The sequence below is a fragment of the Chrysemys picta genome, chromosome 16, assembly GCF_011386835.1.
Source record: "Chrysemys picta bellii isolate R12L10 chromosome 16, ASM1138683v2, whole genome shotgun sequence".
NCBI classification, from domain to species: Eukaryota; Metazoa; Chordata; order Testudines; family Emydidae; genus Chrysemys; species Chrysemys picta.
In genome coordinates, this window is record NC_088806.1 from 9,049,860 (window position 1) to 9,075,845 (window position 25,986).

The 25,986-nt window shown below is 48.7% G+C and overlaps 1 protein-coding gene across 1 annotated transcript; it reads right to left on the minus strand.

Annotated features, from left to right (window-relative positions):
- Window positions 1-5,504: 5,504 nt before the first annotated feature.
- On the minus strand, window positions 5,505-25,774 carry LOC112060942 (zinc finger protein 34-like). The gene is made up of 3 exons (XM_065570049.1): window positions 25,447-25,774; window positions 7,399-7,512; window positions 5,505-6,989 (listed from the first exon to the last, which is right to left on the minus strand). The coding sequence occupies exons 1-3, from the start codon at window positions 25,772-25,774 to the stop codon at window positions 6,241-6,243; spliced, it is 1,191 nt and encodes a 396-aa protein (XP_065426121.1). The 3' UTR covers window positions 5,505-6,240.
- Window positions 25,775-25,986: the final 212 nt, after the last annotated feature.

A 25,986-nucleotide genomic window follows, 5' to 3' on the forward strand; every position in this document is an offset into this window, starting at 1 on the left:
TCAAAATTAATAACCCAATAATAGTGGGGGATTTCAATTATCCCCATATTCACTGGGAACATTTCACTTCAGGACGAAATGCAGAGATAAAATTTTTCGATACTTTAAATGACTGCTCCATGGAGCAGCTGGTACGGGAACCCACAAGGAGAGAGGCAATTCTAGATTTAGTCCTGAGTGGAGCGCAGGAGCCGGTCCAAGAGGTAACTATAACAGGACCACTGGGAAATAGTGACCATAATACAATAGCATTCAACATCCCTGTGGTGGGAAGAACATCTCAACAGCCCAACACTGTGGCATTTAATTTCAAAAGGGGGAACTATGCAAAAATGAGGGGGTTAGTTAAACAGAAGTTAAAAAGTACAGTGACTAAAGTGAAATCCCTGCAAGCTGCATGGGCGCTTTTTAAAGACAATAGATAATAGAGGCCCAACTTCAATGTATACCCCAAATTAAGAAACACAGTAAAAGAACTAAAAAAGAGCCACCGTGGCTTAACAACCATGTAAAGGAAGCAGTGAGAGATAAAAAGACTTCCTTTAAAAAGTGGAAGTCAAATCCTAGTGAGGCAAATAGAAAGGAGCATAAACACTGCCAGATTAAGTGCAAGAATGTAATAAGAAAAGCCAAAGAGGCGTTTGAAGAACGGCTAGCCAAAAACTCCAAAGGCAATAACAAAATGTTTTTAAGTATATCAGAAGCAGGAAGCCTGCTAAACAACCAGTGGGGCCCCTTGATGATCGAGATACAAAAGGAGCGCTTAAAGACGATAAAGTCATTGCTGAGAAACTAAATGGATTCTTTGCTTCAGTCTTCACGGCAGAGGATGTTAGGGAGATTCCCAAACCTGAGCCGGCTTTTGTAGGTGACAAATCTGAAGAACTGTCACAGACTGAAGTGTCACTAGAGGAGGTTTTGGAATTAATTGATAAACTTAACATTAACAAGTCACCGGGACCAGATGGCATTCACCCAAGAGTTCTGAAAGAACTCAAATGTGAAGTTGTGGAACTATTAACTAAGGTTCGTAACCTGTCCTTTAAACCGTCTTCTGTACCCAATGACTGGAAGTTAGCTAATGTAATGCCAATATTTAAAAAGGGCTCTAGAGGTGATCCCGGCAATTACAGACCGGTAAGTCTAACATCGGTACCGGGCAAATTAGTCAAAACAATAGTTAAGAATAAAATTGTCAGACACATAGAAAAACAAACTGTTGAGCAATAGTCAACATGGTTTCTGTAAAGGGAAATTGTGTCTTACTAATCTATTAGAGTTCTTTGAAGGGGTCAACAAACATGTGGACAGGGAGATCCAGTGGACATAGTGTACTTAGATTTCCAGAAAGCCTTTGACAAGGTCCCTCACCAAAGGCTCTTAAGTAAAGTAAGTTGTCATGGGATAAAAGGAAAGGTCCTTTCATGGATTGAGAACTGGTTAAAAGACCGGGAACAAAGGGTAGGAATTAATGGTAAATTCTCAGAATGGAGAGGGGTAAATAGTGGTGTTCCCCAATGGTCAGTCCTCAGACCAATCCTATTCAACTTATTCATAAATGATCTGGAGAAAGGGGTAAACAGTGAGGTGGCAAAGTTTGCAGATGATACTAAACTGCTCAAGATAGTTAAGACCAAAGCAGACTGTGATGAACTTCAAAAGGATCTCACAAAACTAAGTGATTGAGCAACAAAATGGCAAATGAAATTTAATGTGGATAAATCTAAAGTAATGCACATTGGAAAAAATAACCCCAACTATACATACAATATGATGGGGGCTAATTTAGCTAAAACAAGTCAGGAAAAAGATCTTGGAGTCATCTTGGATAGTTCTCTGAAGATGTCCGCGCAGCGTGCAGAAACAATCAAAAAAGCAAACAGGATGTTAGGGAACATTAAAAAGGGGATAGAGAATAAGACTGAGAATATATTATTGCCCTTATATAAATCGATGGTACGCCCTCATCTCGAATACTGCGTACAGATGTGGTCTCCTCATCTAAAAAAAGATATCCTGGCATTAGAAAAGGTTCAGAAAAGGGCAACTAAAATGATTAGGGGTTTGGGACGGTCCCATATGAGGAGAGATTAAAGAGGCTAGGACTCTTCAGCTTGGAAAAGAGGAGACTAAGGGGGGATATGATAGAAGTATATAAAATCATGAGTGATGTGGAGAAAGTGGATAAGGAAAAGTTATTTACTTATTCCCATAATACAAGAACTAGGGGTCACCAAATGAAATTAATAGGCAGCAGGTTTAAAACAAATATAAGGAAGTTCTTCTTCATGCAGTGCACAGTCAACTTGTGGAACTCCTTACCTGAGGAGGTTGTGAAGGCTAGGACTATAACAGCATTTAAAGGAGAACTGGATAAATTCATGGTAATTAAGTCCATTAATGGCTATTAGCCAGGATGGGTAAGGAATGGTGTCCCTAGCCTCTGTTTGTCAGAGGATGGAGATGGATGGCAGGAGAAAGATAACATGATCATTGCCTGTTGGTCCACTCCCTCTGGGGCACCTGGCATTGGCCACTGTCAGTAGACAGGATACTGGGCTAGATGGACCTTTGGTCTGACCCTGTACGGCCGTTCTTATGTTCTTATGTTTTTATTTTCCCTGCCTGAGGGGAGGCCAATGCATGTGGGGGGCCATATGCATCACAGGTTTTAACTCTGTTTCCTTCCTTCCCCATGTCTCTTACTTAGATTATATGAAGTACACCTGTGGCTGGGATATGAATTTGTGGACACAGCATTGTGCAGTGGGCTTCCAAGGCAGCCTGTAATTCAGCCAGGGGTTTGCAGCTGGGCCTTGGGCTGGAGGCAATTTTCTCTCCGCACAGCAGACGGGGGATGCACTGGGACCAGCTCTTGGCTCTTTTTTGAACTGGTTCCCTGTGAGGACACACCAGAGATCACTGCAATCTACGTAGGGGACAACCACCTGGGAATATTCTCCAGGCCCCAGCTGATTTGGAAAGTTAAATAGGATATTGCACAACATAGGACTATGGGGCCAGGTCCCATAGAAAACAAAGGGGAGCACGGAAAGAGAAGAGAAGAGAAGAGAAGAGAAGAGAAGAGAAGAGAAGAGATGGGATAGAAAAAAAGTCTCTAGAGAGGGAGCAGCTGGAGAGAACCAAGGAGTGCAGTAGACAACAGGGGTGGCAGGTTTGTAGAAATTTTGGTGGTGCCCAGAGCCTGCCCCCCCCAAACCCCACCTCCACCTAAGGCTCTGGGAGGGACTTTGGTGGGGGGAGGAGGTCTGGGTTGCACACCCTGGGCTAGGGCAGGAGATTGGGGTGCAAGGTGCAGGCACTGGGAGGGAGTTTGGGTGCAGAAGGGGTGAGAGGGTGGGCTCTGGGAGGGAGTTTGGGTGGGGGAGGGGGTCTGGGGTGCAGGCTCTGCAATGGAGTTTGGGTGCTGGGTGCAGGCTCTGGGCTCGGACGGGGGTGGGGGTACAGGAGGGGATGAGGGGTATATGCTTTGGGACAGATTTTGGTGCAGACTCTGGGCTGGGGTGCAGGCTCTGGGAGGGTGTTTGGGAACGGTAGGGTGTAGGAGGGGGTGAGGGGTGTAGGTTCTGAGAGGGCTTTTGGGTGCTGGGTGCAGGCTTCTGGCTGGGACAGGGGCTGGGGGTGCAGGAGGGGTGAGGAGCATGAATTCAGTCATTTCATAGGGCAGAGTTTAAAGGCTATTAAGATTTGGGGAACTATTCTTCCTAGCATCTTCCCTTTGTAGATTTCAGAGTTGTTCACACACTCACACCCACTGAGCCACACTGTTACACCCCAATCTAATAGAAAGGCTGGGAGGTCTCGAAGTTCATAAAAAGAAACAGGGACAAAAAAATAGAAAAAGGAACAAAACATTTCTAAGATTATAAGGGGTTGGATCTCTGCACCTCTCGGTCTTTGGATTCACCTGGAGTAGGAACTGTAGCTGCAGTTTAGGAACCAGGTACTGGCATAGATGCTCCAGTACATTGGGCTAGCAGGCTTTTCAGGTACAGGGAGACTTGTGAAGGCTGCATACGCTGTCAACATTGTGCTTCATTCCTCACAGAGGATCAGTCCTGGGATCCTGGCAGTCAGTCTCTCTGAGGCTATGTCTACACTGGCAGAGTTACAGTGCCGGGATTTACAGTGCCGCTCAGAGAGCTATTGTGTGTTCACACTGTCAGCTGCCTGCTCAATAGCGTGTTCACACTTGTGGTACGGGCAGCAGGAATGGATCCCGCACTGTTGACCAATATGCTGCTCGCTCTTATTAACACATCACGAGTGGCAGTGGAGTTATTCCCTAAACTACAAAAGCAGAGGAGTTCGACATTAATCTCACCACATGCAGTAGCTATGTCAGGAGATTGCTTGTGACATTCATGGAGGTACTGACCACAGTAGAACGCCACTTTTGGGCTCGGGAAACAACCACTGAGTGGTGGGAGCACATCGTCATGCACATCTTGGATGACGAGCAGTGGCTGCAGGGCTTTCAGATGAGGAAAGCCACATTCATGGGACTCTGTGATGAGCTCGCCCCAACCCTGCAGCGCAAGGATACGAGAATGAGAGCTGCCTGGTTATTGGAGAAGTGCGTGGCAATTGCACTGTGGAAGCTGGCTACTCCAGACTGCTACCAATCGGTCACTAATCAGTTTGAGGTGGGAAAGTTGACCATTGGACATGTGTTGATAAAAGTGTGCAGGGCGATTAATTGCATGCTGCTCCGAAAGACAGACTCTGGGCAATGGGTGTGACGTGGATGGCTTTGCACAAATGGGCTTCCCTAACTGCGGAGGGGCGATAGATGGCACACATATTCCAATTCTGGCATCAGACACCTAGTCACAGCGTACATTAATCAGAAGGGTACATCTCTATGGTTCTCCAGGCACTTGTGGATCACCGTGGGCATTTCACAGACATTAATGCAGGCTGGCCTGGTAAGGTGCATCTTTCAGAACACTGGCCTGTTCAAGAAGCTGGAAGCAGAGACTTTCTTCCTGGATCAGAAGATCACCGTAGGGGAAGTCAAAATGCCCATTGTGATCCTGAGACCCCCTGCCTACCCCTTAGTGCCGTGGCTTATGAAGCCAGACATGGGGCATCTTGACAGCAGCAAGGAGCGGTTCAACAACAGACTGAGCAAGTGCAGAATGACTGTTGAGTGTGCTTTGGCCATTTATTTGTGAAAGGAAGGGTGAAAGCTTCACTCAGGGCTGGACCACTGAGGCTCAGCACCTGGAGGCTGAATTTGAACAGCCAGAGACCAGGGCTGTTAGAGGAGCGGAGCGCGGAGCCATAAGGATCAGGGATACCTTGAGGCAGTAATCTGAAGCTGAAAGCCACTAATATTTGTTGCTTTGTACAGCAGTGCAGTGCTTGTAATGCTAGGAGGGGATTGTTATTGGTGCAGACGATGCACTATGAAGGCTCAAGAAAATTGCCTGTTGCTTTGCAGGGCTCTGTTTGCTTTCAATTAATGGAATGAAGATTGCTTTCAAACCAAAACTATTCTTTTATTAAAAAGCAACCACTGGAGGAGAGACTGTTTAAACAAACAAACAAAAACACATCAGCAGTTTAGGGGATGGGTAAAAGGTTACACATCTTGTCTCAAGTAATTTTTCTCTTAACAGAAATAGAAATAATTACAGTTCGTACTGGGTCTCTATTCTCTTACATGCTACTTCTCTCACATATTCCCCCACTCTAATTCCTTTGGAGTGAGGTTTTAATTTCAGGATTAGCCACCATTTCTGATACAGTAGGAGGGGGCAGGGAGAGAACTAGAAGAAAACCTGAATCATATTGTAAAACTGAAAGTTATCACAGAATCAGCCTCTTACACATCTGGGCTGCATCTGCACTACAACTATAATTGTCTTTTTACATCAAGATCACTAACTTGAGCAGCCAACGCCATGTACAGTCCTAGTGGATGTAAGGCACAGGTAATTTTTGCCTCAGTGTAGCTTGTTGGGATCAAATCTCTCTCTCCCACCTGGAGCTGATGAACATTCCTGGCTGGAGGGACACACACTCCTTTGACTCGAACGGAAAGGTATTGATAGAATAGATCACAGGACTGACCCCAAAGGAGGTTGAGCTGAAAAAGGCAGAAGCAGGCAACTCATCTGGGGGAGCTGAGAGACCACAGTGAAGATGGTACAAAGATCGCTCTGTGGGAATCAGCAAATGTGATTTTTTTTAAAGAAAAATCTTTGGCCAGCTCTAGTCAAGGCATTTATTACAGTTCTCTCTCATGTGAATTTTCTGATGTCTAGTAAGGATTGAGCTCTGATTGAAGCTTTTCCCGCACTCAGAGCACGTGTATGGTTTCTCTCCTGTGTGGATTCTACGATGTGTGATCAGGTCAGAGCTATTATTGAAGCTTTTCCCACACTCAGAGCATATGTAGGGTGTCTCTCCTGTGTGGATTTTCTGATGTGAGATGAGGGCTGAACTATGAATGAAGTGTTTCCCACACTCAGAGCATTCATAAGGTTTCTCACCTGTGTGGATTTTCCTATGTCTGATAAGGTTTGAGCTCTGATTGAAGCTTTTCCCACACTCAGAGCACGTGTAGGGTTTCTCTCCAGTGTGGATTCTCCAATGTCTGATGAGGGTATAGTTCTGATTGAAACTATTACCGCACTCAGAACATGTGTAGGGTCTCTCTCCTCTGTGGATTCCCTGATGTCTGAGAAGGTGAGAGCTCCCATTGAAGCTTTTCCCACACTCATGGCATGTGTAGCGTGTCTCTTCCAAGTTGATTCTCTCATGTGTAATAAGGTCTGAGTGGCTACTGAAGTTTTCCTCTGGCCTCTGCTGAGTCTCACAGGCTTTTGATTTTTCTGGGAGTCCACAAATCCCGGAAACATTCCCTTTGGATCTTCCTGATAATGTTCCATGTGGTTCTACTTGCTCAGCATCTTCCTGCTGGGGTTTCTCCTCCTCATTCTCACCCACCATCCCAACACCTGATGGGAGACAGAGAGAATCCAGACATAGGTCACTGCCTGTACCGGAGAGAAAGGAAATCTCAGAGAGAAGAATGGAAAAAGGGATGAAGAAACCAAAATATGTGCAGGAGAAATCAAACCTATCAGGAGCTGATTTTCCCCAAACCCTTCCCCAGAGGAGAGAGAGGAAGGGATCAGTTCTGGGTCTGCGTTTTACCAGAACTCTCAGGGGAAAGCGAGATGGGGAGGGACCTGCTGCCAGTTGTCAGTCAGGATAGGTGGGAAGCCATGAGTGACTTCTGCCTAGTGATTCCACATCTGCAGGGAACAGTTCTGAACTTGGAGAGATCACAAGGTCTTTGTAGGGCATCCCAAATGTTTCCTGTATTCACGGATAGTTTTTGAGTTGGTTTAACCAATTCCCTACTTGTGCAGGCAGTTCTCGGGAGCACTTCTTTCTCAGAGCCCTGGAGGTCTGGGACCCACGGTTCTTCCCCTCGTTCCAGCTGCGAGATCACATTAGGTTTGGAAACTGGAAACCCTACTCCAGGCAAAGAAAACAAGGGAGGTCAGTGGAATTTGTGGGATACTTGTCACAAAGAATATTCCATGGTTTTAATCCCAGCTCATTTTTAAGCAGTAACATCTGTGACAGACCCAGACCAGTGGGGTACAGGAGTCTGGTAGAGGGCAAATATACTGGTCACTGGATGAGTAGTTTTCTGTTCCCTGACTGACCAGAGCAGGGGCTGTACTAGAGTAATCAGGAACCTGCTAGAACCAGTTAAGGCAGGCAGGCTAATTAGGACACCTGGAGCCAATTAAGAAGAAGCTTCTAGAATCAATTAAGGCAGGCTAATCAGGGCACCTGGGTTTTAAAAAGGAGCTCACTTCAGTTTGTGGTGTGAGTGTGAGGAGCTGGGAGCAAGAGGTGCAAGGAGCTGGGAGTGAGGGGGTGTGCTGCTGGAGGACTGAGGAGCACAAGTGTTATCAGATTCCAGGAGTAAGGTCCTGTGGTGAGAATAAGAAAGGTGTTTGGAGGAGGCCATGGGGAAGTAGCCCAGGGAGTTGTAGCTGTCATGCAGCTGTTACAGGAGGCACTATAGACAGCTGCAGTCCACAGGGCCCTGGGCTGGAACCCGGAGTAGAGGGCAGGCCCGGGTTCCCCCCAAACCTCCCAATTGACCTGGACTGTGGGTTCTTCCAGAGGGGAAGGTCTCTGGGCTGTTGCCCAACCCACATGGTGAATGTCTGAGGCAAGAAAAGCGCAGGACCCACCAAGATAGAGGAGGAACTTTGTCACACATCCCAAGACCCGCTTCCTTGGCTCAAAGTTGCAGGAGAGTTGTTATTATTGTAAATCATATTAATTACCTTAGTGCCTAAGGACCAACAGTGGGTTCCCATTGTGCTAGGCAAAGTACAAACCCAAAATAGTAGATGGCCCATGCCCTGTAGAATTTACAATCTAAATAGACAAGGCAGACACAGAATGGGGGAAGGGGTAGAACCTACTGTTAGAATAGAGATATTCAGGCCTGTCCATAAAACCTATACTTTAAGAACTTAGATGTATTTTATCACTTAGTTACAGGGGTATAAAAACAAAGAATCAAAATCACAGTCTGCCTGTGTCTGGGCCTTCTCTCATAGGATAGTCTGAGGCCTTGTTCTTAGGCTAAGGCCTTTGGCTAAGCAGCAGGAGCAGCCATAAGCTGAGAAGCGAACGGTCACGTCCTCACATCCCAAACCAGTCACACTGAAATAAGGTGCTATTGGGCTGTTAGGAAGACGATCCTGACCGGATAGTGCCCATCACCACCAGATAAAGAAACAGATCTTAAGATGGTTAAAGAAAACTTAGTTTGATAGCATCCTGTTGTAGCCCTCAGGTTTAATCTGCTTATTTGCATAGATATATCTTTTCTTATAAATTTGAGTATTTGATGTAATAGGTTAGGGTTCCTATCAGCTCCAGAGAAAGGAAAGAGCCTAGAAGATGTAAAAGAAAACTTAGTCTGATAGCATCCTGTCTGGCAAGAAATCACTTATCAATGGTTGTGGTTGTGAAACCCTCATTTCTGAATTGTTTTATCTTTATGCTCCCCCCCCCTTTTTCTATTGTTAATCTGTCTGGTTCTCTAATTGTTTCTGTCTGCTGTATAATTAAGTTTGCTAGCTGTAAGTTAATTAGGGTAATGGGATAGAATTCGTTAAGGAATTATGTTACAATATGCTAAGATTGGCTAGTTAAATTTCAGTAAAATGATTGGTTAGGGTATAGCTGAGAATATTGCTATATAAACTGGGGTCAAACAGGAATGGGAAGGGAGATTGGAATCATGTTTGTTAAGGGGGGGAACGGGGACACAGGCAAGGCTATGCGGCATCAGAGTTGGGAAGAGGGTTACAGGGTAAACGCTCTGCAGCGTCAGAGCTGGGAAGGGAACACTGGGGAACAGACTCTATCGGCATATAGAGATAAGACCAACTGGTGTGAAGGGCTTTGGAATATGCTTGCTTGGAAACTAACCCCAATAAACATTGCATTATCTCACCAGGTTGTAGCCAGACAGATTTTTAGGATCGGCACCTGCACCAAGAAGGCTGATGATGATGCCGGCGCCCTAGTGGAATGACCCATCATGCTAGTGGGCAGGGGCACCTTCGCCAGTTCATAAGAGTAGTGGATACAGGCCATGATGAGATTCTCCAGGCAGACACTGGGCAACCCTTCATCTGTGATAGAAATGAACAATTGCGTTGATGTTCAGAACAGCTTCATTCTATCCATGTAGAAGGCCAGCAGCCCTCTGATATCCAGGATAAGCAGCCTGCATTCCTCATCCATTCCATGAGGCTTTGGACAAAAGACCAGTAAATATATGTCTTGACCAGTATGAAACTGAGAGACTAGCTTGGGCAGAAAAGCCGGGTGCAGACGCAGCTGGACTTTGTACTTATAGAAGACCATATAAGGCGGCTCTGATGTGAGTGTCCTGATGTCGGACACCCTATGGGCCAAAGTTATAGCGACCAAGAAGGAGATCTTCCAGGAGAGAAGCAGGAGGAAGCAGGAAGCAAAGGGTTCAAAGTGGGGACCCATGAGCCTTGACAGCATAAGAGTCACGTCCCGAGGGGGGCAAGGTCCCAGACATGAGGGTAGAGGTGCTCCAGACCTTTCAAGAACTGCACACCATCATGGAATCAGCAAAGACTTTTTTCTTTTTCTTTTTTTAGGGTTGGAAGAGAATTCAGGAGGTCATCTAGTCCAACACCAACTAAATCATCCCAGCCAGGGCTTTGTCAAGCCAGGCCTTAAAAACACCTCTAAGGATGGAGATTCCACCACTTCCCTAGGTAACCCATTCCAGTGCTTCACCACCTTCGTAGTGAAATAGTGTTTCCTAATATCCAACCTAGACCTCCCTCACTGCAACTAGAGACCATTGCTCCTTGTTCTGTCATCTGCCACCACCGAGAACAGCCGAGCTCCATTCTCTTTGGAACCCCCCTTCAGGTAGTTGAAGGCTGCTATCAAATCCCCCCTCACTCTTCTCTTCTGCAGACTAAACAATCCCAGTTCCCTCAGCCTCTCCTCGTAAGTCATGTGCCCCAGCACCCTAATAATTTTTGTTGCCCTCCGCTGGACTCTCTCCAATTTGTCCATATTCTTTCTGTAGTGGGGGGCCCAAAACTGGACACAATGCTCCAGATGTGGCCTCACCAGTGCCAAATAAAGGGGAATAATTACTTCCCTTGATCTGCTGGCAATGCTCCTACTAATGCAGCCCAATATGCCATTAGCCTTCTTGGCAACAAGGGCACACTGCTGATTCATATCCAGCTTCTCATCCACTGTAATCCCCAGGTCCTGCCTTGAAACAGAGGGTGGAATGACGAATGGCTAGCCCACTGGATGACTTTAGGGAGCATCAAGCGCTACTTCGGCACGTGGCCGAGAACTTGGGGCTGGAGGTGCAGGAGATGGCGGAGTAGGAGGGGACACCCTTTTCAATGTCCTTTTCACCTCTACGCCCACCCTGGTCGCCCTGCCCGTGCACAAAGGGGTTCTCAAGATAGCCAATATCCTATGGTATCTTCAACGCAGATTTCTCCTGAAAAGTAACACTTCTCACGATGTTTCATTCGGGCATTTCTTTGTTGCACAGTTTGCATTTTGCACCCATGCCTGTCTTACCCACAAGTAAAGGAACTTCATTGAAATGTTCCCAAACTGGGTCTCTTTTACGGCCTGCTGCCATTATAGGTTTTTCCTTCTAGTGAGAGAATGGTATGGTAGATCTCAAATCAATGAAGGCTACAGTCAGAAAGACCTCAAGACTTCTGGAGTATGCTGCTCGAACAGTTTCACTTTTGTTTCTACTGCCTGTCCCTCCCTTCTCACATTTATCTCCAGACTTCTTCTCCTTGTCCAGATCTAGTCCGCCCCCAACAATCTTCTATTCATTGAACTTTTTGAAACTTTGCACTTTTAGAGAGAGGTAGGGGATTGACTCTGTGTACACAAATTTGCAGAGGGACAATAAGGTTGAGGTCTGTTATTTCTCACCTCTATATATTATTTATTTTAAAACATTTTTGCTGTTAACAAGCATGTTATCTCTGGAGTACAAATCCACAGTTTGAGAATTGCAAAACTAACCATCTCTGATGGTATCTTCTAGACTGAGCACTGAGCCCCACTGGGTAGATAGAAAGATTAACTTCGATAATCAATACCGATACCCCTGGAACCCTATAAGATTGGGTCTCTAATCCATGAACTATTGGATTTTACAAAACTTTTCTTAAACATTACATGAATACACTGTCTCATACTATAGAATTAGAATGTATAATCCCTATTCCATGATGAGATCTTTGAGCTATAAGGTATCTATCTTTAGATAGGCTTTTTCCTCAAAAAGCATTTAATCAAAACATTCCGATTGTTTGATTTTTTTTTTTTAAAGATTGATGTGTATCCACCCTGCAAAGTACTACATTTTAGGGAAGGAAAATCCAATGCACAACTACAAACTGGAGACTAACTGGCTAGGGGGCAGTACTACTCAAAAGGATCTGGGGGTTATAGTGGATCACAAATTGAATCTGAGCCAGCCACGTGACTCAGTTGTGACGAAGGCTAGTTCAGTACTGGAATACGTTACCAAGGGATATTGTGGAATCGCCATCATTGGAGATTTTTAAGGACAGGTTGGACAAACGCCTCAGTGTTGGAGGTGGACTAGATGACCTCTCATTGTTCATTCCAGCCCTACAGTTCTACGATTCTATACTGAGGAAATGTTTGGTCATTGTATTACTCCACTGACCCGACCCACTCCACTAGCACTAAACAACCGAGACATTTTGAAACCCTCCCAGTGACAAAGTCTGGGAACCAAATACGAGACAAGAGCAGAACAAAAGGAGTGACTTGGGGGGGGATTCCCCCTGACATTGTCCCCAGGGCAGCACTCTCCCACAGCCCAGGGCATAGGGAGAGTCAGGAATTGACTTTTCCTCTCCCTGCACCTCACCTTGTTCACTGGAAAGTGAATCTGTCCACGGATGCTGCAGTAAGTGTGTGTGGCTAGGTTAGAGATCTGGGAATCTCTCCCTCCAATTATTTCTCCCACTGCCCCTATTAATCTTTCTCTCCCTCTTCTCCTTGTGTTTCCCATCTCCTGTCCCTCACCCTCTGGCGGACAGACAGCCATTCCTGGGTCAAAGAGTCCTGTGGCACCTTATAGACTAACAGAAGTATTGGAGACATATTGTCAGTCTATAAGGTACCACAGGACTCTTTGTCACTTTTTACAGATCCAGACTAACACGGCTACCCTCTGATACTTGACACCATTCCTGGGTGTTCACTCTCCTATGGCTGGATCAGCTCCTGCAATTGCTAAGGGGAGGAGAGATGTGGGGTGAGGAGAGTCAGTTTCATGTCCAATCCCAGCACATTCCCTGAGGTCTCTATCAATCACCTGGAGTATCTGGCTCAGATGTTGGTGTGGGCAGAGCCTAGGGCTCGCCCATGGAGCTAATTACAGCTGGAGAAAGTCCTCTCCTTGCCTGGGCACAGAGGAAGCTTCACTCCAAGTCACTCCCAAGCCCAGACCTCACTGGTGGAGCAGCAGCTGCTCAGTCCGGGCTCCCAGATCACAATGCAGGCAGCAGCATCTGACCCAGAAGCTCAACCCCAATATCCTGAGAAGAGAGAGAGACAGAGAGCTTCCCCCCCATTTAGCAACAACTGAAACCCCCTCCCCACAGGGACATCTCCTGATTTTATTTGCCCCCATGTTAATCTGGAGTTACTTCATGTTCTTCCTTGAAGTGTCTCTTGAGTAACACTGGTCTCAGTGAGACCAGAAACATGGCTCAGGAGGGATGAGGCCAGAGTCCTTTCCTCCTCCCTCACTCCCTCTGCCCCTTCTTCTGAGAAGGATTCACAGCAAGTTTTTCCTCCAAAACCTGAAGTTCCTCCAGTTTTGAAAACGGGGAGGGAAGCAAAACCTGTTGTGATTTCATATCAGTAATTGATAAATGGATAGAAAGTTTTCAGCAGCCCCTGCCAGCCATTCACACAGGTGAGGGGCGCCCTGGGCAATGCTTCTTTAATAGGAGAATGGATGGCATGGAGAAGACAAATTTTTTAAAGAAATTTCCATCCCCGGTGACTGGCAGATAATGGCCAATAGGAACCCACTCCAGACACGACTATATCTCAGCACTGGGCGAAGCAACCCCTCATGGAGATCATGTGAGCAAAGCCCACAGGTAAGTGGGGAATATGTAGACCGGGGAGATGAGTCGGAAACAAGAGGGAGTGTGGGCTATATTGGCAGAGAGAAAGGAGAGTCAGGACAAAACTGGGAGGAAAGATCAAACCAGTATCTTAGATGCCTATATACAAATGCAAGAAGTATGGGGAATAAGCAGGAAGAACTGGAAGTGCTAATAAATAAATACAACTATGACATTGTTGGCATCACTGAAACTTGGTGGGATAATACACATGATTGGAATGTTGGTGTGGATGGGTACAGCTTGCTCAGGAAGGATAGACAGGGGAAAAAGGGAGGAGGTGTTGCCTTATATATTAAAAATGTACACACTTGGACTGAGGTAGAGATGGACATAGGAGACGGAAGTTTTGAGAGTCTCTGGGTTAGGCTTAAAGGGGCAAAAAACAAGGGAGATGTCATGCTAGGAGTCTACTACAGGCCACCTAACCAGGGGGAAGAGGTGGATGAGGCTTTTTTCAAGCAACTAACAAAATCATCCAAAGCCCAAGATTTGGTGGTGATGGGGGACTTCAACTATCCGGATATATGTTGGGAAAATAACACAGCGGGGCACAGACTATCCAACAAATTCTTGGACTGCATTGGAGACAACTTTTTATTTCAGAAGGTTGAAAAAGCTACTAGGGGGGAAGCTGTTCTAGACTTGATTTTAACAAATAGGGAGGAACTCGTTGAGAATGTGAAAGTAGAAGGCAGCCTGGGTGAAAGTGATCATGAAATCATAGAGTTTGCAATTCTAAGGAAGGGTAGAAGGGAGAACAGCAAAATAGAGACAATGGATTTCAGGAAGGCAGATTTTGGTAAGCTCAGAGAGCTGATAGGTAAGGTCCCATGGGAATCAAGACTGAGGGGAAAAACAACTGAGGAGAGTTGGCAGTTTTTCAAAGGGACACTATTAAGGGCCCAAAAGCAAGCTATTCCGCTGGTTAGGAAAGATAGAAAATGTGGCAAAAGACCACCTTGGCTTAACCATGAGATCTTGCACGATCTAAAAAATAAAAAGGAGTCATATAAAAAATGGAAACTAGGACAGATTACAAAGGAGGAATATAGGCAAACAACACAGGAATGCAGGGGCAAGATTAGAAAGGCAAAGGCCCAAAATGAGCTCAAACTAGCTACAGGAATAAAAGGAAACAAGAAGACTTTTTATCAATACATTAGAAGCAAGAGGAAGACCAAAGACAGGGTAGGCCCACTGCTTAGTGAAGAGGGAGAAACAGTAACAGGAAACTTGGAAATGGCAGAGATGCTTAATGACTTCTTTGTTTCGGTCTTCACCGAGAAGTCTGAAGGAATGCCTAACATAGTGAATGCTAATGGGAAGGGGGTAGGTTTAGCGGATAAAATAAAAAAAGAACAAGTTAAAAATCACTTAGAAAAGTTAGATGCCTGCAAGTCACCCGGGCCTGATGAAATGCATCCTAGAATACTCAAGGAGCTAATAGAGGAGGTATCTGAGCCTCTAGCTATTATCTTTGGAAAGTCATGGGAGACGGGAGAGATTCCAGAAGACTGGAAAAGGGCAAATATAGTGCCCATCTATAAAAAGGGAAATAAAAACAACCCAGGTAACTACAGACCAGTTAGTTTAACTTCTGTGCCAGGGAAGATAATGGAGCAAGTAATTAAGGAAATCATCTGCAAACACTTGGAAGATGGTAAGGTGATAGGGAACAGCCAGCATGGATTTGTGAAGAACAAATCATGTCAAACCAATCTGATAGCTTTCTTTGATAGAATAACGAGCCTTGTGGATAAGGGTGAAGCGGTGGATGTGGTATACCTAGACTTTAGTAAGGCATTTGATACGGTCTCGCATGATATTCTTATCGATAAACTAGGCAAATACAAATTAGATGGGGCTACTATAAGGTGGGTGCATAACTGGCTGGATAACCGTACTCAGAGAGTTGTTATTAATGGTTCCCAATCCTGCTGGAAAGGCGTAACGAGTGGGGTTCCGCAGGGGTCTGTTTTGGGACCGGCTCTGTTCAATATCTTCATCAACGACTTAGATATTGGCATAGAAAGTACGCTTATTAAGTTTGCGGATGATACCAAACTGGGAGGGATTGCAACTGCTTTGGAGGACAGGGTCATAATTCAAAATGATCTGGACAAATTGGAGAAATGGTCTGAGTTAAACAGGATGAAGTTTAACAAAGACAAATGCAAAGTGCTCCACTTAGGAAGGAAAAATCAATTTCACACATACAGAATGGGAAAAGACTGTCTAGGAAGGAGTACGGCAGAAAGGGATCTAGGGGTTATAGTGGACCACAAGCTAAATATGAGTCAACAGTGTGATGCTGTTGCAAAAAAAGCAAACCTGATTCTGGGATGCATTAACAGGTGTGTTGTGAGCAAGACATGAGAAGTCATTCTTCCGCTCTACTCTGCTCTGGTTAGGCCTCAGCTGGAGTATTGTGTCCAGTTCTGGGCGCCACATTTTAAAAAAGATGTGGAGAAATTGGAAAGGGTCCAAAGAAGAGCAACAAGAATGATTAAAGGTCTTGTGAACATGACCTATGAAGGAAGGCTGAAAGAACTGGGTTTGTTTAGTTTGGAGAAGAGAAGACTGAGAGGGGACATGATAGCAGTTTACAGGTATCTAAAAGGGTGTCATGAGGAGGAGGGAGAGAACTTGTTCACCTTAGCCTCTAAGGATAGAACCAGAAACAATGGGTTTAAACTGCAGCAAGGGAGGTCTAGGTTGGACTTTAGGAAAAAGTTCCTAACTGTCAGGGTGGTTAAACACTGGAATAAATTGCCTAGGGAGGTTGTGGAATCTCCGTCTCTGGAGATATTTAAGAGTAGGTTAGATAAATGTCTATCAGGGATGGTCTAGACAGTATTTGGTCCTGCCATGCGGGCAGGGGACTGGACTCGATGACCTCTCGAGGTCCCTTCCAGTCCTATAATCTATGATTTTATGATTCTATGATTTGCATGGGGGTTTGAGATACTGCTGGTGAACATGGTGAGGGGAAAATGAGCAGCTAATACAGTAGCAGGGAGATTCGCAGCCACTCTGGGCACAGCCTGGGCACCAAGGAGCCAGGCACAGACCAAGCCCTTGTCCTGTGCCCCCAAGGAAACGAAAAGGGTCCAGCCAACTGTCCTGTGAGCAGCTGGGAGACACCGTTCCCCCAAACAGGGGAAGGCCTCTGGCTTTGGTGTGTATTAAATATGGGGCAAGTCACTTTCATCAGCAAACATTTTAATGAAGGTAAAGGGGGAAAGAAATGAGTCTCAAACGAGAGGGGAAAGTTGACCATTTAACTCTCTGCAACAGCCAGGATGGAGAATGACTAAGGCAATAAATTCTCTCCAAAACAAAACTTGCTGCAACTAAACATGGGATTGTCTCCAAACACAAGATGCTTTTTAACAGACATTTGATAATTACATGACAAAATATGACCGCTGATATCCATGTTAAGTCATTAAAGAGGAAAGGGTGGAAATCTGGAGAATTTATTATCAATTTTCACAAATTAGAAAGGAAAGTGGAAAAATATGAGGGATTTCATATTGATAGTTAATAATAGGTAAAGAGGTAAAATGAGAGTGAATTTCATATTGTTATTTGACAAATTGAGAGAAAACGGGAAACATCTGCAAAACTTTTCTAAGTTTATTCAAAAATTTGAGAAAGGTCAACATCTGAGGATATTTTATGTTAATATTTTATTACGAGTGAGACATGGAAAAAAATCTCAGGGAATATTAAATTAGAAATAGATAACTAGAGAGAAAGGAGGGCAAATGTTTAAGCTATTCTCCTGAAGAAAAGACCTGTGTGTACCTCAGAGATTTGTCTCTCTCACCAACTGAAGTGGGTCCAATAAAAGGTATTACCTCACCCACCTTGTCTTTCTAAATGCAAAGCAATGCACATTGAAGAGAGAAACTGCAGCTATTTATACACTGGGGGGGTAAATTAACTATCAACTGTAGCCCATAGATCCAGCTTTAGCATTTTATGCAGCAGTACCGCAAGGAACCTACAGGCCTGTATCCTGTACGATATTGGCTTGAGCAGTTAGCATAAGGCTGAGGCCTATGAACTCTGGCACAGATAAATGGCCTAACAGTCACCCCTAAGGTTTGGAGAACTGGAAACCAAGTGTCTAAGGGGGAATTTCATCCGTAAAGACACCAGCCAAGCACAGGAACATGAGCTAACACCGGCTTTTCGGTAGAGCATCCTCAGATGTTTGAGCACAGGAGTGCCATGGCAACGAATTGACACACATGACACCAAGATGAGATCATTAATATACTAACCTATAGGAGAAGGACACTTCAAGATTAGTAGGGGAGAAACCCCCACTGAACATGCATTACACCTAGCAGTGTCAGCAGAACATATCGGCTACACAACTAAAGAAAGGGATCTGCATGTTGCTGTAGACAGATCAATGAAAAGCTCCACTCAATGCACAGCTGCCAGCAAAAAAGCGAACATGTTCAGATTCATAAGGAATGGGATGGAAAATAACACCGAACATCTGTATATAATCAAGGGGGCAGCCTCGAATATCCTGGGATGGCCATGGCTACTACAGCACTGCACACAGGATATTTTAGATCTATCTTTGAGAACTGGGGAAGAAATAGGTCTAAAAAGAAATATTTGATAATGAGAGAAAACCACCCAGATCTGAAGGGATTTTATATTAAGTGAGAGGAGTTGGACAGTTTGACAGGATTGTATATGGAAGTTCCATAAACAGACAGTAATAATTTCCCCCCCACACACACACCCTTCACATGGGCAGCAGGGAGCCCTTTGGGCAGGTGGTTTAAGAGGGTATGTGAGGGGAGTATGGAGCAGGAAAAGTCCCTGTCAGTGGGGAGGAGGCAGCAGCAGGGGCGGGCAGGTGACTGGCAGCTGGGGGGAGCTCCCTTGGGCAGTTGGGGGTAGCAGTAGCCAGGACTGTGTAACTTTGGGCTGGACAGTCTCCAGTGGGGACTTTTTCCTCCTGTCCCCTTCCTTGCCTTATTGCTGGCAGAGAATGGTCACCCCAGCCCACCCCAGAGGCAGCTGTGTCTCAGGGCTCTGCAAGCTGCACCCATTAAACCCCTTCTCATTTGGGGAACGATTAAGGACAGGTAGGAGGTGGTGACCCAGTGAAGCTGAGTTGAGGCTGATGTAAGGTGAGCAAAGCCAAACCAGCCACCCAGGGTGCAGTGCTGGAAGCCGGGATGGCGGGTGGGCCTGGGCTCCCCACATCAGTGGTTCTCAACCAAGGGGACACGGACACCTGGGGGTGCACAGGGGTTTTCCAGGGGGTCCAGAAACTCATCCAGATGTGGCCCTAGTTTTACAACAGGCCACAGAAAAAGCACCAGCGCGGTCAGTACACACTCGGGTGACCAGCTAGCAAGGGTGAAAAATCGGGACGGAGGTGGGGGGTAATTGGCACCTATATAAGACAAAGCCCCAAATATCGGGACTGTCCCTATAAAATCGGGACATCTGGTCACCCTAGTACACACTGAACCCCCGCAGCCAGTGACCAGCACACGGGGGGGCTCTGCGCGCCGGGCAGGGACAGGGGCGCGCGGCGCTCACACCCCGGGGTGCGAGGGGGGACACTCCCCAGCCGGGCTCAGACATGCGGGTGTCTCTGGATCGGACACTCGGGGTGCGGGGGGGGGTGCAAGCGAACCGCTGCCCGACACCGGCCCCGGGACTCGCCCCTCGGGCAGGAGACCCCCGCCCTTCCCATTGCAGGTGTATCAGCACAAAGTGCAGCCCTCCCCTTTTGCAACTGGGAGCGGTTTCTGCCACGCAGCGTAGCAGTTTGGTAAACTGTTTGTTAACTTGCTACCACCTGTCCATGGGGTTGCGAATCAGGAGGGGATGGGGTATGTGGTCAAAACCGATCCCGATCTGCTTCCTGACCGGAGTGGCCGCTTTCATTGCATTCGTGAAAGGGGAGGTAGGATTTGTGGGTATGGAGCATGCCCCTGAGCCAAAGTTGAGACCACAGTGGCCCCTTTTCATCTTTTTCCACAGGCTTCTCCTTGCTTAGTTCCAATAACTGGGCTGCTCATGCACCTGTCACTGGTCCAGGGATGGTTGGAAAACGGGAGGGATGGGGTTTGTGGTCGAAAACACTCCCGGTCTGCTTCCTCCTGGCTAATGTGCCAAATTGATCTATTGCATGATTGAGGCATGCTGTTTCACTTTTTTGTGTGTGAATCCGTGAAAAGGGAGGTAAGGTTTGGGGGAACGGAGCATGCCCCTGAGCTTGCCAAGGTGAGACCACAGTGGCCCCTTTTCATTTTTTCCACTGGCTTCTCCGTGCTTAGTTCCAATGACTGGGCTGCTCATGCACCTGTCACTGGTCCAGGGATGGTTGCAAAACGGGAGGGATGGGGTTGTGGTGGAAAACACTCCCGGTCTGCTTCCTCTGGGGGATGGTTGCAAAACGGGAGGGATGGGGTTGTGGTGGAAAACACTCCCGGTCTGCTTCCTCTGGGGGATGGTTGCAAAACGGGAGGGATGGTTTTGTGGTGGAAAACACTCCCGGTCTGCTTCCTCTGGGGGATGGTTGCAAAACGGGAGGGATGGGGTTTGTGGTCGAAAACACTCACAGTCTGCTTCCTCCTGGCTAATGTGCCAAATTGATCTATTGCATGATTGAGGCATGCTGTTTCACTTTTTTGTGTGTGAATCCGTGAAAAGGGAGGTAAGGTTTGGGGGAACGGAGCATGCCCCTGAGCCCAAGGTGAGACCACAGTGGCCCCTTTTCATTTTTTCCACTGGCTTCTCCGTGCTTAGTTCCAATGACTGGGCTGCTCATGCACCTGTCACTGGTCCAGGGATGGTTGCAAAACGGGAGGGATGGGGTTTGTGGTTGAAAACACTCCCGGTCTGCTTCCTCTGGGGGATGGTTGCAAAACGGGAGGGATGGGGTTGTGGTGGAAAACACTCCCGGTCTGCTTCCTCTGGGGGGATGGTTGCAAAACGGGAGGGATGGGGTTTGTGGTTGAAAACACTCCCGGTCTGCTTCCTCTGGGGGATGGTTGCAAAATGGGAGGGATGGGGTTGTGGTTGACAACACTCACACTCTGCTTCCTCTGGGGGATGGTTGCAAAACGGGAGGGATGGGGTTGTGGTGGAAAACACTCCCGGTCTGCTTCCTCTGGGGGATGGTTGCAAAACGGGGGGGATGGGGTTGTGGTGGAAAACACTCACACTCTGCTTCCTCTGGGGGGATGGTTGCAAAACAGGAGGGATGGGGTTGTGGTCGAAAACAGTCACGGTCTGCTTCCTCTGGGGGGATGGTTGCAAAACGGGAGGGATGGGGTTTGTGGTTGAAAACACTCACACTGTGCTTCCTCCTGGCTAATGTGCCAAATTGATCTATTGCATGATTGAGGCATGCTGTTTCACTTTTTTTTGTGTGAATCCGTGAAAAGGGATTTTTTTGACTTTACTCTTCCAATTTGCATCATATACAAAGCAATTTTTGGGGCCCCTTCCATAAAAAAAAGTTGCAATACTCTAGTAACATGTATTTGGAAATGTAAAAAATAACCAGTGAAATACATTCAAAAATTAATTTGTAATAATTTGAAAATACACTAAATCCAACATTTGAAAACATTAAATGCTTTAACGGGATGTAGACATTTGCAGTTACATAATGGGCTCTTGCTGGGTGATGGTGATGGTTGGTGCAAATGGGCTGTCGCTGCCTGGGGGTGGTGCTGCTTGCCCAGGGCTCTGGGGGGAGCTGGGCTCTGGGTTGGGGGGCGCCCGGCTCACAGGGGCTGGGCTCAGGGATGTGGGGAGATGGGGTCAGGGGGGTGTCCGGCTCAGAGGGGCTGGGCTTGGAGCTGGGGGTCATGGCTGTGGGGGGATGGGGTCAGGGGGTTGTCCGGCCCCTCCCTTACCATGCCGCTTACCCCCTCTACCGGAGCCTCAGCGTGCCACATCCAGGATGCCGGGGGATGGGATGGGGGAAGATGGAAGTGTGGGGAGTCTCCGACAAACTCCGGGCCTGGGGCAAATTGCCCCACTTGCCCCCCCCTCTGGGCGGACCTGCTGAATAGTGGTTACTGGGAATGGGCCGGGGGGGGGGGAAGTGTAGCAGATGACAATTTGAGGTGAATATTCTCTTGGCCAGATTCTACTGGGTTTATGGTGCTGTGTGCTATGGACTGGAGTGAATAACCAAGAATCTGTTTAATAATTATTCTCTAAATTCAGCTTTCTTCTTTCTCTCTCTGTGAATTATCACTAATTCAAAATAGTGGTGTGCAAGTTGACTGGATAATGATAATAGCATAATCTCTTGTTAGAACATTGTAAACCCTACTACCTGTTTTTTATATAATACACTCACTATACATAATACAAGAAATCCCTGATGTTAGAACCTGGCTATGCCGCTGCTGTAGGGGGCTCATCACCCAGCAGCTGGGGGCCACCATGTGGGCTCGGCAGGGCTGCTGGCCACGGGGCCAATGGCTGTGGGTGGGATCTCAGGAGTCATGTCCCAGGGATATGCCCCACTCCCCAGCACTGCTCCAGCTCTGAGCTGTCTCCACTGCCTGGGACCTGTGGGGCCCCACCTGCCTCCCCAGGGAAAGAGCCACCTGGGATTGGTGCAGAGGCTGGGCCAGTCTCAGCCAGTCCCAGAGGACGGCTGGGGGAGGGGGAGAGTGTGGGAGGCTCAGCTGGGTCCTGCCAGGCATGTGGGTCCTGAGGGAGCCTGGCCCGGGTAGGCCCTGCTCCTGCTCCAGCCTGGCTGATTGCACCCCCAAGGGCCGGAGTTATCCTGCCCCAGGACAAGCTCTGGCTGCGCTGCCGGCTCAGCCTGGCAGACACAGTCACCTCCCATTGTGGCTGGGGGTTAGGGTGTGGGAGAGTAGGTCTCTAGTGGGTCTGGGGGGGTGCTGTGCAGTGGGGGGTGGGGAGAGCTGTGTGTGTTGGGGCACTGGGAAGTGTGCAGGGGTCTGGGTGGGGCACTGTGCAGTTGTGGCAGTGGGGCGGTGGGGGGCACTGGGCAGTGAGGGAATCTGTGGGGGGGCTCTGGGCGGGGAGGGGCAGGGCACTGTGCAGTTGTGGGAGGGCTGTGGGGGGTCTACAGCTAGGGGGCACTGGGCAGTGAGAGGATCTGGGGGGGTTCGGAGTGGTCTGTGGGAGAGCACTGGGCATGGGGGTTTGTGGGGGTCTTTTCATGTATTCACACACAAAAACGTGAAACAGTGCGCCTCAATTGACCAATAGATCAATTTGGCACATTAGCCAGGAGGAAGCAGACCGTGAGTGTTTTTGACCACAAACCCCATCCCTCCTGATTCGCAACCCCATGGACCAGTGACAGGTGCATGAGCAGACAAGTCATTGGAAATAAGGAAGGCGGAAGCCAGTGGAAAAAATGAAAGGGGCCACTCTGGTATGACCTTGGACTCAGGGGCATGCTAGCCAGGAGGAAGCAGATCGATGAAAGGGGCCACTCTCGTCCCACCTTGGGCTCAGGGGCATGCTCCGTACCCCCAAAGCTTACCTCCCTTTTCACGGACTCACACACAAATACGTGAAACAGCGCGCCTCAATCGTACAATAGATCAATTTGTCACATTAGCTAGGAGGAAGCAGATCGACCAAAGGGGCCACTCTGGTATCACCCTTGGGGTCATGGGCCCGCCCCGAAGGGGAAGAAGCATGATGGGAGCACAGGGCCGGGCTGGCCAGTGTGCGTCTGGCAGCTCCCGGTTTGTAAACAGTGCCATTGTACTGGGCTGGGTGGAGCAGGGTTGTTCCTGCCGTGCCATGACCCATCTCCCATTGCCCCCGGCCAGCCCGTCGCTCTGAGGACTCTGCCCCCCATGCCCCATGTCCCCATTTCCCCCCTGGGGGACCACAAATATGTTTAGCACCAGGCCCACAAAAAGTTAATCCAGCCCTTTTTGGGGTGCAGGCTCTGGGATGGAGTTGGGGTGCAGGAGGGTTGCAGGCTATGGGTAGTTTGAGTGAGGGGTGCCGGCTCTGACCTGGGGCATGGGATTGGGGTACAGGAGGGGGTGCAGACATGTGGGCTCTGGGAGGGAGTTAGCAACTCAGCACGTTATATAAGAGAAATGAACTGCAGTGATTTCATATAGGCATAGAAACTGATAGAAGACACTTTTACATATTCAAAATGTGAGAGGCAGAGTTGGAGGGAGGGAGTGTCTGTACAATATTTCACCGCATTCAGTCTCCTGGCTGGATCAGTAACGTAGCCGTGTACAGGGCTGCCCAGAGGATTCAGGGGGCCTGGGGCAAAGCAATTTTGGGGGCCCCTTCCATAAAAAAAGTTGCAATACTATAGTAACATGTATTTTGAAATGTAAAAAATAACCAGTGACATACATTCAAAAATTAATTTGTAATAATTTGAAAATACACTAAATACATTATATAAAAACATTAAATGCTTTAATGGTATGTATACATTTACAATTACATAATGGGCTGTTGCTGGGTGATGGTGATGGTTAGGATGGGGTTGGGGGGGGTGCCCCACCCCTTACCATGGCGCTTACCCCCTCTCCTGGAGCCTCAGCATGCTGCGACCAGGAGCGGCCCCGGACAGCGTTGGAACCACCGCGCTGCAGTGCGCCAGGGCCGCTCCCGGACGCGGCACGCTGAGACACCGGGGGAAGACGGAGGCGGGGGCAGCCTCCGACATATTCGTGGGGGCCCCTGCGGAAAATTGCCCCACTTGGCCCCCCCATCTGGGCGGCCCTGGCCCTGCAACACTTGTATAGGATAGAGAGGAGCTGCGATTAAGCTTTGACAGGCTAGGAATTGGAGGCCTGTGCCTTTAAGACCCCAGCCCCAGGAACCCGCCCCCTGCTCCGAGGCTGACATGCAGCGTCCCTGTGAGAACAACAAAAACAGCCTCTGCCCCCCCCCCCCCCCCCCCTAGATTAGCGAGCACAGTGTGTGGCTCATCCCACGGGGTCACTGTTCCCCCCCTCCCCCTCCCTAAACGGGGGTTTTGTACCCGCACGGGGTCTGGCAGTATCTCCCCCCCCCCCAGCTTAACCCCGGCTCTCACCCCCCCACCACCGATTTTTGCCCTTCAGCCCCTCTTCTGCCGCTAGCTACAGTAGCTTGAACCCCCCAGGCCAGTAAAATTCTGCCCCCTGCTCAGACCCTGACAGCCCCCCGCTGCGATTTGCCCCCCTTAATCCTTTTAAAACCCCCCAAAGAGGAGGCAGCAAATCGTAAGTAGAAGTAAGGGCAGAGAGAGGGCAGAGAGAGGGCAGTGGCTACAACGAAGGTTACTGGGCATGCTCAGTACACCCAAAGTAGCAAAACGGGAGCGAGAGCACTTTGTGCTGATACACCTTGGCAGCCGGGCCAGAGACCCCGGGGCTGAGGCTCCCCTCGCCCCGCGAAGAGCCCCGCCCCCCGCAGCGCCGCGCCCGGCCGAGGGGCGGGGCTGCCACGGACCAGGCCCCGCCCCCAGGACACGAGAGTTAACCTGAGAAGCGGGGAGGGGCCGGGGGCTCCGGGCGGGGCGCTGTTCTCGAGGGGGTGGGGGTGAGAGGCGCCGGCTGGGGGCGTGGTCTCTGCGAGGGGAGGAGATGAGAGATGGGGAAAGTGGCAGACTGGGCTCGGGGCCCTCCCTTACCTCGGCTGCAGAGGGCGGAAGCGCCCCTGGGGCAGGCTGGGAAATGTAGTTCCTGACTCCCCCGGGAGCGGAAGTGACGTTGGGCTGGGGGGAGGACGAGCCGGGCTGCGAACGCGTCCGGGACGCTGCGGCTCTGCCTGGCTCGTGCGGGGCCGTTGGAGCCTCTCCCGGAGCCGGAGAAGGGATTTGTGCCGCTTGAGCGCTTGTCTCTGTCCCGCCCACAGAGGCTGGGGCACGGACAGATGGAACCCCCGGCCCGCCGTGTTTCCCTGCTCTGGGCATGCGCAGATCGAGGGGGGGCAGAGCCCCGCATGCGCAGAAGCTGCATTTAGCAGAGCACTTGGCACGTGGGCAGCTGCAGCCTCCAGGGACCGGAGCGAGCCCCGGGGGCGGGGCCGGGCGATGACTCTGCCCCAATGTCCGTGGGGGGGACCCGGCATCTCGCAGCGCCGGGATCTGCTCCCTGGGGGCAGCGCCCGCGGGGGGCTCGGAGCTGCTGTCCCCGCAGGAGCCCAACGCCCCCGGGCCTGGCCAGGCTCT

Bases quoted from the DNA above. Each gene is read 5' to 3' on its own strand.
- LOC112060942 (XM_065570049.1), bottom strand. From the start codon at position 25,774: ATGCAGCTTCTGCGCATGCGGGGCTCTGCCCCCCCTCGATCTGCGCAT. The intron at 7,513-25,446 runs GTAAGGGAGGGC...TGCCTGGAGTAG, and splicing joins TTCCGCCCTCTGCAGCCGAG to GGTTTCCAGTTTCCAAACCT. The intron at 6,990-7,398 runs GTAGGGAATTGG...GTCTCCCATCAG, and splicing joins CCCGAGAACTGCCTGCACAA to GTGTTGGGATGGTGGGTGAG.